At 41.9% G+C, this 15,743-nt stretch overlaps 1 protein-coding gene across 3 annotated transcripts in view; it reads left to right on the forward strand.

The window, feature by feature from the left end:
* The window catches only part of CLIC2 (chloride intracellular channel 2), a 54,573-nt gene extending 42,518 nt beyond the window's left edge, over window positions 1–12,055 (forward strand). For 2 of the 3 annotated variants that reach the window (XM_029607182.1, XM_029607185.1), the window contains exons 6-7: window positions 10,648–10,722; window positions 11,225–12,055. In XM_029607182.1, coding sequence (XP_029463042.1) covers window positions 10,648–10,722; window positions 11,225–11,386 — 237 coding nt within the window. In that variant the 3' untranslated portion in view covers window positions 11,387–12,055. The remainder of the gene's footprint in view (window positions 1–10,647; window positions 10,723–11,224) is intronic. The other variant, XM_029607183.1, reaches the window with a different exon arrangement.
* Window positions 12,056–15,743: the final 3,688 nt, after the last annotated feature.

Genomic DNA, 15,743 nt, shown 5'->3' on the forward strand with positions numbered 1-15,743 from the left:
TTCCCTACATCATCTGTTAAATTCTCTTCCCCCTTCTCCATCTCCCATTTCTCCTTCCTCCTTCATCTTTCATCATCCATCAATGTCTGCTTTCCCTACCCTACAATCCTTACCTTTAGAGATCCCCTGGGCTTATCCCATGCTTTCTTGACTTCAGATACTGAAGACAAGGACAGGATACAATTTCAGGAAAGCATGGGGTAAGGACTGGGTAGCTTTATACTTGGGGTGGATGGGCATACTAGATAGGCCAAATGGTCTTTTTCTGCTGTTACATTTCTATGTTTATATGTTGCTGCTCTTGCCATAGGTTTTCATCTGCCCCTCAAATTCCTCTTCATCTACAGACTCAGCCCTTCTCTTCCTCCTTCAGGTTCCTTCTTCCCCTTCCATACCTCCATCTCTACCACCTTCAAGGTTTGTGCTCGGGATGGGCTTATCAAATTTAGCTAGTTTTGTGCAATATTTAGCAGTAACCAGCTACATTTGTTTAGACAACTTAGTCCACATAAATTGCTGACCTAAATTTAACCACACAAGATTTGCACTGTTAGATTTAAGCAGATATTCAGGTGCACTCTTAAAGCTGAATTTTAAAAGCTAGGTGCATGCCAAAACTGGAAGATGGGTGCGCATGTAGCAAGAGCATGTGTCCACCCAATTTTATAAGCCGCCCACATGCATGCACAAGTACCAATGCGCAAATATCTCGCATCGGAGGAAAAAGGGGCGTGGTGTGGGGGTGTTTTTGGGCAAGGCTAAGAGATGTGCCCGCAAGTACCTTCATGCCTTGGTGCGCACCCAGGTGCAGTGCCGCGTAACTTTTCTTCTGCTACGGAGGAGGTGTAAGTTTAAAAAATATATATTCAGGAATCTGCAAGAGGTTTGAGGTGTCTGGGGTAACTGGGGGGAGTGCAGGCTAAAGAACCAGGGAGGGTTTGGAAGGCCTTTAGCAGAACACTGGGCAAACTGGTGGATGAACGGATGAAACTGGTCCTCAGCTGGACACGTGGCAGTTTTACAATTTAGGAAGTTGCGTGTCCATAAGCTGACTTACACTCCTGGACATGCACAAGCTTAACATTAGGCACACACATGCGTGTGTCTAGGCTATTTTATAACATGTTCATATGTTTCCTAACTCCAATATCATTTAACTCCTAACAATCATCACATCACCATCAACATCACTATTAGCTACCTCTTACAATGTAATTATATGTAATTAGCTGGTTTTCCTTTTCCTTTTTCCTTCTCATTCCAAGTTCAATTTTCCTTGTTACATGTAACTGCTATTTCCGCACTATTGTTCAAGTTTAAGTTTATTTTGCACTCCTGTTTCATGTGAACCAGCATGATGGGACTATTGTCTTGAATGTTGGTATATAAAAAACTTAAATAAATAAATAAATAAATAAATAAATAAATAAATAAGTGGGCACGCATGTTATAAAATTGCTGCATCTCTGGACACGCACTGACGCACACGTGTCTATGTGCACCCGCATGCCCATCTGAAAGTTACCATCCCTACCGATTAAGTGCAGCTGAATATCTGGACACAGTTGACTGGTTTACGATAGCTGGTTAACTTTGCCCACTCTGCCACCTCTCAGTTTCATCCCCGATAAGAATATCCACAAGAAAGGCAGACATTGCTGAAATCCATCCATTCTGCAACAATTCACCAGTTTCAAAAGAAACATGCTTGTAAATACAGTGAAAATGCTTTTTTGCCACTTTTCAATTTTTCTTCATTGAATTTTGTCCGAAAAAAAATTCAGTCAAAGCAAAAACAGCAAAGTAAATTTTTTGCCTTTGTAAAAAAAAAAAAAAAAAAAAATCATCAAAAAGTGATACTTGTGCAATTTTTATTGCACATTTCTATATCCAACCCTAATATAGGACTAGAGACAATACAAAGTCAAATGTCGGTATTACAATATTATCATTATTTATTTATTTATTTAGGGTTTTTATATACCGACATTCTCGATATAAATATCAAATCAGGTCGGTTTCCATAGAACAAAACTGTCACAGGTAAGGCGTTACATTAAACAGAGTTTTGAACAAAAGAACGTAAATCATTAAATATTAAATATAAAATAGACAACAATAATTCTATTATTGTTGTCTATTTTATTATGTATTATTCAATAGATGCAGCAATTTTATAACATGTGTGCCCACATATGAACATGTATTATTATTATACAATTATGTATTGTACAATTATGTATTATACATAATTATGTATTATATGTACAATTATGTATTATACATAATTATACGTAATTATACATAATTATATAATTATGTATAATTATGTATAATTATATAATTATACATAATTATACGTAATTATACATAATTATAATTACACAAGTATGTATTATACATAATTTATTATACATAATTATGTACAATTATGTATTATACACAATTATGTATTATACAATTATGTATTATAATACAATTGTGTATTGTATTATTCTATTTTTATGACTTATTTTTTACTTTTTTGAAATTCATCCAAGGTGGGGTACAACAAATTACCTAAGCCAGAATAGTAAGAAAGTCCATGCAGTCAGGGCCTTACAGCTGGAGAAAGGATAAATTATCCTCATACATAGGCACTGATATGTGCTTATAGATTATACTTTGGATAAATATTATAATACTTAGAATAAACAGTGTACCCACATGCATATTGTATGTAATGGTGGCTTCACATCCTTACCAATTATTTTTCACTGTTTACAATTGCTGGGAGATTTTTGCATTCTTGGTTCTTCCCCCTTGCTTGGGATTGGTCAGTGCTCCCCTCTATAAACTAGGTTGCGCATGCTCCAGGTGTGGTTGGATTTAGCTTTTGGTTGAGGTGGAAGGTTTTCTGGGTGGTGAATCCCTGTATGCCCCAGAGCCTGCACCTCTGGGATTATTCAAGCATAGAAGCCCTGCTAGAGTTCTCGCAGACCTAGAGGGTTCCAGCTTGTGCAAGAGGAGAGGAGTTAAGAGGAATTTTTATCTTTTCCTGACCAGCTGCCAGCTCAGAAGGGCAAGCATCCTTGTCTGAGGGGACCGGGTTGTGGTTCCTGAGCTCTGTGCCCATTTACAGCAGAGCCACCCAGATCCAGGGTACTGCCTCACCTTCCCCCAATGAAATCGGAGTGTGTGGTTTCCCAGGCGTAACAACAGTTTGCGAGAAGTTTGTTTTTTTTCCACCACCATCTCCCTTGCACTTTTGGAGAGGAGAGGCTTTACTCCCCCATCTCCAGGAAGAGACTTTGGACACTGATTCAGAGGCTGACATAGAGAGACTGTAACACTTGCTTTCCCATACCATGATTTTTGCTATTCTTGCCTGGATTCATTTTTTTTTAAGTTGCAGTAAATTATTTTTGCTGGAACACTACTCCAAGCCTCTGCCTGCTTTCTTCCAACCCGAGAACCAGACTGCAGAAAACTACTGAGTTCTATAAGTGTGATTGAGTGGAAAAAGATACTGCATAAGGTACCCGCCCCCAAGGGCCCCAGAGGCCTGTCTTCCTCCCCGCTGCGACCCCGGCTTCCCAGGTACTCCCTACTGCAAGGAAGTGGTGAGAAGAGTGAAAGGTCCGGGACAGCAAGTGTGCTTCTGGAACCATGTGACCCCTGTAATAGGGACCTCGACCCAAGAGAGGGTTAGGGTTACCTGTCACCAAATCTCTGGGGCAGGGGAACGAGAGAGAGAGAAAGAACTGAATGACAGAGGACAGGTAGAGCATAAGACATTAGAATAGCGACATTTAAACATAACAACCAAGAGAAACCTTGAACCCAACAAACCTACCCAGCTATTCAAAAGCATCATCGATTAAAGGACTGGAGGAAAAGCCAGGCTTTCACCTGCTTCCTTGCTCTGCCTTACTATAGTCATACCAAGGGTCTTATTCACTAAGGAGTGAATTTTCAAAGGAGTTACACACATAAAATTAGCATGCACACATGTAAGTAGCTTGTAGTTGCATACATGCTATTTTGCAAACATCAAAACTACATGCATGTTTCAGGTTTGCATGCACATTTACACACACAAAAAAGGGACAGTCTAGGAGCGTTCTGGGGTGTGGCTAAGAGTTATGTGCACCCAGTTGCTATTTTATACAACTTACTGTGCACACAAAGGTAGATTTTTTTAAAACATGCGGGCATCCATCTGCGCGCGGTTTCCGGTGTACGCACATAGACGCACCAATTTTATAACATGCGCATGCTGCTGCGTGCATGCTATAAAATACAATGCCCACACACACATGCGCACCTTATTTTGTATCAGTGCATACATGTGTGCATAAGTGACCAGTCGCACGCGTAGGAGAGAGGAATTTTTGAAAAATGCATGCAGCAACGCGAGTAGGCTCTCTTGGTTGTTGAGCAATTTTAGATCTAATTCTCAGTGGAGCACAGGATTTGGTGAGAGAGGTAATGGTGGTGGGGCTGCTTGGCAATAGTGATCATAATATGATCAAATTTGATTTAATGACTGGAAGAGGGACAGTAAGCAAATCCACGGCTCTCGTGCTAAACTTTCAAAAGTGAAACTTTGATAAAATGAGAAAAATAGTTAGAAAAAAACTGGAAGGAGCAACTACAAAAGTAAAAAGTGTGCAAGAGGTGTGGTCATTGTTAAAAAATACCATCCTAGAAGCACAATCCAGATGTATTCCACACATTAAGAAAGGTGGAAAGAAGGCAAAACGATTACCGGCATGGTTAAAAGGGGAGGTGAAAGAAGCTATTTTAGCCAAAAGATCTTCATTCAAAAATTGGAAGAAGGATCCAACAGAAGAAAATAGGATAATGCATAAAAGATGGCAAGTTAAATGTAAGATATTGATAAGACAGGCAAAGAGAGAATTTGAAAAGACTTGGCCGTAGAGGCAAAAACTCACAATAAAAACATTTTTAAATATATCCAAAGCAGAAAGCCTGTGAGGGAGTCAATTGGACCGTTAGATGATCGAGGGGTTAAAGGGGCACTTAGAGAAGATAAGGCCATTGCGGAAAGATTAAATTATTTATTTTCTTCTGTGTTTACTGAAGAGGATGTTGGGGAGGTACCCGTACTGGAGAAGGTTTTCATGGGTAATGATTTAGATGGACTGAACTAAATCACGGTGAACCTAGAAGATGTGATAGATCTGATTGACAAACTTAAGAGTAGTAAATCACCTGGACCGGATGGTATACACCCCAGAGTTTTGAAGGAACTAAAAAATAAAATTTCAGACCTATTAGTAAAAATTTGTAACCTATCATTAAAATCATCCATTGTACCTGAAGATTGGAGGATAGCTAATGTAACCCCCATATTTAAAAAGGGCTCCAGGGGCGATCCGGGAAACTACAGACCGGTTAACCTGACTTCAGTGCCAGGAAAAATAGTGGAAAGTGTTCTAAACATCAAAATCACAGAACATATAGAAAGACGTGGTTTAATGGAACAAAGTCAGCATGGCTTTACCCAGGGCAAGTCTTGCCTCACAAATCTGCTTCACTTTTTTGAAGGAGTTAATAAACATGTGGATAAAGATGAACCGGTAGATGTAGTGTACTTGGATTTTAAGAAGGCATTTGACAAAGTTCCTCATGAGAGGCTTCTAGGAAAAATAAAAAGTCACGGGATAGGTGGCGATGTCCTTTCGTGGATTACAAACTGGCTACAAGACAGGAAACAGAGAGTAGGATTAAATGGACAATTTTCTCAGTGGAAGGGAGTGGGCAGTGGAGTGCCTCAGGGATCTGTATTGGGACCCTTACTTTTCAATATATTTATAAATGATCTGGAAAGAAATGCGACGAGTGAGGTAATTAAATTTGCAGATGAAACAAAATTGTTCAGAGTAGTTAAATCACAAGCAGATTGTGATAAATTGCAGGAAGACCTTCTGAGGCTGGAAAATTGGGCATCAAAATGGCAGATGAAATTTAATGTGGACAAGTGCAAGGTGATGCATATAGGGAAAAATAACCCATATAGTTACACAATGTTAGGTTCCATATTAGATGCTACTACCCAAAAAAGAGATCTAGGCATCATAGTGGATAACACATTGAAATCGTCGGTTCAGTGTGCTGCGACAGTCAAAAAAGCACAGAATGTTGGGAATTATTAGAAAGGGAATGGTGAATAAAACGGAAAGTGTCATAATGCCTCTGTATCGCTCCATGGTGAGACCGCACCTTGAATACTGTGTACAATTCTGGTCGCCGCATCTCAAAAAAGATATAATTGCGATGGATAAGGTACAGAGAAGGGCTACCAAAATGATAAAGGGAATGGAACAGCTCCCCTATGAGGAAAGACTAAAGAGGTTAGGACTTTTCAGCTTGGAGAAGAAATGGCTGAGGGGGGATATGATAGAGGTGTTTAAAATCATGAGAGGTCTAGAATGGGTAGATGTGAATTGGTTTTCTACTCTTTCGGATAATAGAAAGACTAGGGACACTTCATGAAGTTAGCATGTGGCACATTTAAAACTAATCAGAGAAAGTTATTTTTCACTCAACGCACAATTAAACTCTGGAATTTGTTGCCAGAGGATGTGGTTAGTGCAGTTAGTATAGCTGTGTTTAAAAAAGGATTGGATAAGTTCTTGGAGGAGAAGTCCATTACCTGCTATTAATTAAGTTGACTTAGATAATAACCACCGCTATTACTAGCAATGTTAACATGGAATAGACTTAGTTTTTGGGTACTTGCTAGGGATGTGCAGAGCAAAATTTTATGTTCATATTTTTTATGTCCGAAAGGGGGTCCCACTTGCGGCCAATATGGACATAAAAAAAATCCAATGAGTTGGGTATATGTACATATGTGCAAAAAAAAAATTTAAACCCCCTCACCCTCCTTAATCCCCCCCCCCAGACTTACCACAACTCCCTGGTGATCGAGCGAGGAGTGAGGACGTCATTTCTGCAATCCTTGGCGAGAAGCATGTGACGTCGGTGGCACGTCGAGTGACGCGGCGTCACGTGATTCCCGGCGAGTTCGCGCCGGACGGCTCGTTCGGCCCAAAAAGAACTTTTGGCCAGCTTGGGGGGGCCTCCTGACCCCCTCAAGCTGGCCAAAAGTTCTTTTTGGGCCGAACGAGCCGTCCGGCGCGAACTTGCCGGGAATCACGTGGCGCCGCGTCACTCAGACTCGGCGTCACGTGATTCCCGGCTCGTTCGCGCCGGACGGCTCGTTCGGCCCAAAAAGAACTTTTGGCCAGCTTGGGGGGGCCTCCTGACCCCCCAAGCTGGCCAAAAGTTCTTTTTGGGCCGAACGAGCCGTCCGGCGCGAACGAGCCGGGAATCACGTGACACCGACGTCACGTGATTCCCGGCAAGTTCGCGCCGGACGGCTCGTTCGGCCCAAAAAGAACTTTTGGCCAGCTTGGGGGGGCCTCCTGACCCCCTCAAGCTGGCCAAAAGTTCTTTTTGGGCCGAACGAGCCGTCCGGCGCGAACTTGCCGGGAATCACGTGACGTCGCGTCTGAGTGACGCGGCGCCACGTGATTCCCGGCTCGTTCGCGCCGGACGGCTCGTTCGGCCCAAAAAGAACTTTTGGCCAGCTTGGGGGGGCCTCCTGACCCCCCCAAGCTGGCCAAAAGTTCTTTTTGGGCCGAACGAGCCGTCCGGCGCGAATGAGCCGGGAATCACGTGACGCCGGCGTCACTCGACGTGCCGCCGACGTCACATGCTTCTCGCCAAGGATTGCAGAAATGGCGTCCTCACTCCTCGCTCGATCACCAGGGAGTTGTGGTAAGTCTGGGGGGGGATTAAGGAGGGTGAGGGGGTTTAAATTTTTATTTTGGCTCAACAATCGCGATTTCCCACATATCGAACATATCTATGTTCGATATGTGGGAAATCCGATCGTTTATGTCGAATCAATTTTTTAAGTAAAAAAAAAATATGAGTTGCGTTTTACTAATGCGGTCAATCCGAATGCACACCCCTAGTACTTGCTAGGTTCTTATGGCCTGGATTGGCCACTGTTGGAAACAGGATGCTGGGCTTGATGGACCCTTGGTCTGACCCAGCATGTTCTTATGTTCTTATGTTCTTAGGCTTTTCCCAGTTCCCTCCTAGTCTGCTCCAATTAAGGAGCGAACTGGGAGGGAACTTCCCTATCCCCCCTAACTACCCTTTCTACCTCTTCCCCTCTCCTCCCCGACCCCTAACCCTCACCAACTATTACGTTTTTTATGTTTCAAAACTTTCTTCATTTTCCAGCACTGGCCAGCTGAAGGCATGCACTTCCCCGGGACAAAGCCTAATGGCCACTGTCATGGTCAGCCCCTACCCCGCCCCTCTCCTCCAGATCCCACCCCCAGGCCCATCCTTTTTGGATGGCCCAGCACCTCGGCGCACACCAGAAGATACGCGCGTGGCCAGGCTGTTTTTAAAATGTGCTCGGCGTGCGCACGGTCTGGCCACGCGAGTATCTCCAGGATGTTACGCGCATGGCCTTTTGAAAATTCAACTGACATTTGTCAATTTATTTGCGTAATTTTCAACTGGTAATTATCTAACACAATTGATAACAGACTCAACTATTGTCTGCTATTGGTTGAGTGGAAGGTCCGGGTGAATTGGGAGGGAGCTCAGGGTGAAGAACCAGGAGGGTCTCAATGAGCTGGAGAAGGACTGGGTGAACTGGTGGAGGTATCAGCAAACTAGTGATTTCAATTCCGCGTGCATGTTTTTAAAATATACCGTCTTCCATGTATAAATCAGTGTTTTACCCGAGCAAGTAGTGTTTTTTTTAATGTGAAAATAACCATGCATATGTTTATAAAATAGGTAGGAAAAGAAGGTGCAGTTATTTTCATGTAACCAAACCTGTGTGCATATATTGGGGGGTAGAGATATCTGGATTCTATAATCTGTATGTACCTGATACACACAGGTGTGGGAGATCTCCGCGCAGCCATTATGGACCACGAGGAGTTGAAATGTTTGTCCTTTCTTCTATCTCTCATAGACAAAGAATGAGGAAAACACCTCAGTAAATCAGGCCCTATGAATTTTTTTGTGCACAAAATAACTTTTAGTTCACAAAGAGAGAGGGAATATAAATAGACATGTAGATAAATTGTGGCATGATTCAAACATCAGTATGGAGTCATTTCACAATCTCTGAATCACCATTGTTCCCAGAGAAACACAAATAGAACAGCAACAGTTTAAGAACGCCCTTAGATGATCTCAAAGGTCAGGAAGCAAGGCAGATCAAAAGGAAATCCTTAGTCAGGTATAGTCCATAATTGCTTAGCAATTTCTTTTTCTTTATATTCCATTTTTGGTGGTATTTTAGAGTGGATTACATTCAGATATGTGGGGATTGCAAAAAGCTGGTCCTGTTTTTTAAGTCAGTTCATGACTAATACATGGAAGGAGAACATTTTTGAAGATTACCTTTTATAACGATCGGGTAATTACAATTAAGCTGTAAGCTATCTCAGACGTTCCCCTCAGAGAGGCCACTGTTCATTCCATGGGCATGCAGTGCATATGCAGCACCTATGCTGGGAAACTCTTTGCCTTCTGCCCTGAGAGAAGAAATGGAATATTTAACTTTTCCAAAAAAAAAAAAAAAAAGTCAAAGCAATGTTATTTTTAGTCAAGATATTTATTTATTTATTTTATTTTATTTAGACATTTAATATACCATTGTTCCAAAAGAAGATCACAGCAGTTTACAGTATTAACGGTTTACAGAATTATCATTCATGATCATGGTCAACGATCATATGCTTTGTGCCAGCAGCAGCAACGGACAGGAAGTGCTATTTCTCCGATCCTTCCTGTCAGCCAGAGGGGATCCCAAGGAGAGGGTCAAATAATGATTGCATGGGGGAGGGATATTTATGCCAGAGGGACAGAGTGGAGAAGGTGGATTATGCCAGGGCATGTGGGGAAGGGAAGATGATTATTGTAGGTGATAGGGAAGGAAGGTGATTATGCTAGAGGTATTGGAGGGGGGCAGGCCAGGGAGGTGGGAGTGGGGAGAGGTAGGGAAGGTGACAGTATATGCTGTGACAAAATGAAGCCAGTCCCGAATGTACCATGACATGGAAAAGATTGGGAACCACTGCCCGATCATCTCAATGGAAACTCTGCAGAAAGTTACAGCTCCCACATTATGATATTTATTTCCATACAGCATATCCAGGAATTAGGATACCTCTTAGCATCCTGGCCTCATCAATAAAAGAGGAAATATCCGAAAGGATCAGGCTTACTTCAGGCTCCGTCAGGTCCCAGGCAGTCATCATTGGTATTGCAGCCCACCTGAATCATTTCCCCTAGGGACAAAGGCTACCTGTGGCCTGGATACCTCCACAATACCTAAAATCTGTCTTTTCTTTTTGCTCCAGCAGGCAGACTCCTTCCCCTGAAGTTCTCTGTACATAAATGCTAAAGCTTTCTTTTCAGGAACGAGTTCTCATATGATGGTCACAATCCATTTTCCCTAATCCCGGAAATATAATGGGATTATCCTAAATCTTCGACTCTGACATAGGGAAGGTTTGAAACTATAAATTAAAAAAAAATCAGAGCATTTCAAATTCACGTCATTTTGTTCACTGTGCTTGCTATTTATTCTTGCAGAACTGTGATAACCTGCATGCAAAACGAGATGATAAAATGTTTTCTGCAAGTTTTTGCACCAGTGGTGAACATCAGGTGAATCTTGCTAGTGAACGTAGACGGAAACCTTCACTTTGACCTGTACATTTGTTGTGCAGTAGCAACACGATCATGAGATCACTCTGACAATTCTGTAGCCTCATTCGTGTCCAGAACTCTAAACGTTTTTATAATTATTAATATCATCCTGATCACGTAGAACCAGCGCTATCTAGCTTACAAATAATATTGCATGTCTTTTGTTTCCCTTTGCCATGGGGGTTGGCTGCCTTTTGTAGTTACTAGGCCCTTTTAAGTGGGACATCAATAACGATCAATTTTCTCTCTTACATCTTAACATCTACTGTCTTCAACAACCAGATTTCAGTACGAGGTGTTCATAGACATTGCTGCAATGACTGTGATCCTTTTTATACTAGAACAGATATTTGGTGCTTAAAGCCAGTCTTGGTGCTCCAATCCATAAAAGCTTCAATGTACATAAAAGCAGTATTAACTCATTAAAGTATCTTGTCTTATTTCTCCTCCCCTTTTTTAGATAGCTGCAAAGAAGTATCGTGGATTTGAGATCCCAAAGGAAATGTCAGGGGTCTGGCGCTATCTCAACAACGCATATGCTCGGGATGAATTTAGCCACACGTGCCCAGCTGACAAAGAGATTGAGCGCACTTACGCCAGTGTCGCAAAAAAGATGAGTTAGAAATGAAATTAAAATAACACAGAGGAGGTGGAGTATATCTCCAGACAAAGACATGCATCCAGTTTAGTTTGGGAGTGGTGATTGTTATCAGAACTTCCCCTTTGAACTCTCGAAATGCTTCAGCCATGCCCCTTTTTTTCCCCAGGAGCTCGCATTCAGATGGTTTGTCAGAGTGATTGGAAACGCTCTTCCTGTTTGATGTCAGAATGATTTAGGATGGCTGACATAGCAGCAATGACAACAGTCCATATTTCATTATAATGATCCCATGTTATATACCACAACCATAGCACAATAACCCTTTTTTGCTTACTAAAGAATTAGTTTTTGTACAGTACCTTGGGGAATACGGAGTCACATCGGTTTCAAACTGGGGCATTTTGCCAATGGGATATGCCACTCCTGGGGGCCAATGCAATACAGTGCGCTCAGCTGAGCGCACTGTATAAGCCGCACTCGGACGCGGTTTAATTAGGCGCTAATCCACCCCCTAATGCAATAGGGGGATTATCGCCTATTTAATGCACATCCAATGTGGAGTAAATGCTATAGTGCTCATCACATGCAAATGCATGGGAATGAGGCTATTACTCATTCACTCCGCATTCAAAAAAAAAAGTGTGCGTCTCAGACGCACATTTAGCTTTCAGATATTAACGCCTGCCTGAAGCGCATGTAAAAGAAGTACAGAAAAGCAGAAAAAAATGCTTTTCTGTACTTCTTTTCTTAAGTAAAAAAAAAAAATACCTCGGCGGACCGCTGAGTTATGAAGACCGACGCCAGTAAATTTGGCATCGGTTTTCATAACCGGCCATTTGCCAGTAATGAAAACGGACGCCAAGTTTATCAGCTTCCGTTTTCATTATTGGCAGATGGGCGGTTATGAAAACCGTTGCCGAGTTTACCGACGTCGGTCGCATTAGCAAGGAGGCGCTAACTTCGCACAAGCGACCCTAGCGCCTCCTTGCTAGCGCAACCCTCTAATTTGTTTAGAGCATGGCGCCCCCCTTGCGCACATTAAGAAAACGGGCACTGAAAAGTCAGCGCCCGCTTTCCGCATTTAATATTGTATTGCCCCCCTAGAGAGCACCAGATAATATCCTGATTGCACCATGCTTCAGATATTTGTATAGGTTAGCAAACATGTATGCATGTCTTTGTAACATAACTAAGAAAAGTGTCCATGCTAGCTAGCCATAGTCAAAGCTTGTATCCTTCTACTTCAGCACTTTATTGAATAACACAACTATTGGCAGTAAAGAATTATTTTTCTGTAGCTTTTTTGATAGTTTTCAAAGAGTTTAGAGCCAGAATATCACATAACATCAGTTTTAATTAACTTTATTTCTCTAAACCCTTGCGGCCTGCTTTTAAAATGCATTACACGCTTACAATTAGGTTTTACGTATGTAAATGCACTTTACCCGAGTAAATGGGCTTTTGAAAATTGCTACAATATATGCCATTGAATTGTCCATAGGATTGACTCACGTAAGTACAGTTTACGTGAGAAAATGACTTTTGAAAATTGCAGCATTTACATGTGTAACTCCTTTGAAAATTACCTCCATTATAGTAAACCCCAACTTAAGAATGGCCAAAAGTCATGCTTTTTGGGGGTCAAAAACATGATGAAGATTTAAAGAGTCCTTTCATACTTTGCAGAGCCCAGAAATGGAAATCATGCTTTAGGCAGCACTGGGTATTTGATTTTCAATTTCTTGCTATAAAATGCCATAAAAATACAATTATCACTTGCTGAAAAAAATGCTATTTTTCAAGTCGTAAGCAATTTGTGGCTGGCAGACAGTTTGAATTCTCTTATGAGAAATCTGTTTTCCCTAGAGTGAGTCCTTGTTTTTAGGGTCTTCCATTACAGGTTTCAAATAAATCTTCAGCTCCGTAAATATATGCCATTTTTGTAAGGATATTACGAAACAGCGTGAAACCTGATTTGGCAAGATATATATTTTATTATTTAAAACCAAATCATATAGGACAATATATATACTGTATTTTATATATAAAACTTACCTTTGTGTCTGTAGAAGTTTTTATAGAAGTGTGTCTCTAGAGATAGCCACAGATTATAAAGGTTTATTATATGTGCATTTTCTTTTTTGTACAAAACAATGTGAAACATAACTGTTCATCAACTAAGTATTTTTTTACAGTGATAGTTACAGAAAGATGAAGCTCTACAGCCCATTTTTATCACATTTTGGTAAACTTTGGTATGCAACACACATCCAAGCCGGATTCATCGAGATCTCATCCCACAGACACAGAATGGGAGAATGGCCAAATTAAATCAGGCCCATTAAGTGTGTTTGAAGCTTTAAGGAATGAGGCTAAAACAAGATTACTTTAAAGCACAACCTAATGAGTGCATGATCCAGCACTAAATAAGCAGTAATGAGAGGCCAAGGGGAACATTGGGCTATAAAGCAGATGGTGGAGGCTGACAGAACACCTTGAAGAATGAGAGGAGAACTCTGATCCTGTAGGCCTAGTTTAAAGTGATTTTACATCACAAAATTTCCAATAAAAAGAAATTGGGAAGCAACTGACTTTTCCAAATGTATCTTCATTCCTCTAAAGCTGGGTCTTATTGCTGTTTTGACTTCCACAAACATTGGAATACTTTCAAATTTGGCTGCAGAGCTTTATTTGACTTTCAAAGTTCCCAAGACTAATAGAATCCTTGATATTCTGCCTATGCGTTTATTGCGATTGTGTGACACATGAAGCAAAGTCAAGCTGAGTCCACTGCTTACACTGGAGGGTCATTTCACTGCTAAAATATTCTGAATGTCATATCATGGACAACTAAAACTTAGGGTTGCCAGCTGGCTCCAGATTTTCAGGACAGGTTGATCCAGTCCTGACTTATTCTGACTTCCCTGTTGCAGCCCCTAAGAAAAGCGAGACCATAAATACCTGCATGCAGGGAAGTAGAACCAGGACTGGATCAACCTATCCTGAAAATCTGAAGCCAGTGGTCAACCCTACTAAAACTGTGTTATCAAAGTGTTTTAAAGGGTGTTATTAATATTATGTTAAGACGTGCTTTTATGTTGTGCTGTATGCTTCATTGCTCTTGGATATGCTTTACTCTCGTGTGAATTCAGGTCGTACCCTTTACAATGGCAACAGGTAGTGTGAAAGTTACCTGCTCACTATAGATGTGCACCCATACACTATTCAAACCTGTCCTTGAAAGAAATGGACTGCATGCTCACATAGTAGCCTCTTCTCTGGTATTTACCCTTGAAGGCTTGGGTCAAACTCCCTTCACAGTCCCAACAGCCCCAGGGCAGGGATTCTCAGAAAGGGAGGAGGGGTGGGGGGGAGAGGCTGTACCTCCAGGGCTCAAGGGATGTGGTGAAAGCCGTTCTGTGGGTAATGCAATAAGGCCTTGGGGTGGAGAGAGTAAGAGAAGCTACAGCGCCCCTTGGGGCCGATGCAATAAGGCCTGCGGTAAAATGCAGTGTTCATGCAGATGAACGCCAGATAATCAGGGGGGGACACTCGAGTTGTGCGTTTCAGTTTAATCTTCAGCAGTAATTATTTGGCACCATACACACCTGTTCTTGCTTAACATCCATTTCTCAACTCGGTTTCCAAATCTTCTCCGTGTCTGTGAAACTGTCCCTCAACACTGGGGTTTTGAGATGTCCTGCCCTTTATGGCAGGGGTAGGCAGCTCCTGCAAATGCATCTGCTTTTCGGGATCTCCATGATGACTATGCAGGAGATATATTTGCGTGCAATGGAAGCAATGCATGCAGAACCACATGTATCTCATGCTTAGCCATCGTGAGTATCCTGAAACCCAGACCTGATTGTGGCACTTGAGGACCAGAGTTGCCCATCTCTGCTATAGGAAAGAGAATGGTAGGTATCCCTGGACAGAACTGGAGTCTCCCAACGCTGTCAGAATCTCCTTCCCCAAAATACTTGAGCTCCTTCAGTTTTTCACAGCTCCCAGGGTGAAGACCCCACTGAGGGGTCTCCAGATGAAAAATACTCTTCCCTTATTTCTCTTCTACAGATGGCAACCAAAGGTTTTCCAGTTCTCCACCCAGTGGGAAGAACTTCTTTACTTTCCCAGTTCAGACAGCAAAACTTCCAGTCCTCAAGCAAAAGACAAATCGTCGCAAAATATACAAATCCGGGCGGTGAGTCTCCACGGTCCATTCACTGGGTGTGAGATGGAATCAGCAGGTCTTCTCCACTCCTATTCTCCTCAAAGCCCTTTTATTAGCCACGACTAGCGGTTCACAAGAAAACTCCCAATATAAATGACAAATGTTTCTGAACTCAAAGCCCCAGACAACCAAACGAGACAGGTTGGG

Source organism: Rhinatrema bivittatum, chromosome 6 (assembly GCF_901001135.1).
Source record: "Rhinatrema bivittatum chromosome 6, aRhiBiv1.1, whole genome shotgun sequence".
Lineage (NCBI taxonomy): Eukaryota > Metazoa > Chordata > Amphibia > Gymnophiona > Rhinatrematidae > Rhinatrema > Rhinatrema bivittatum.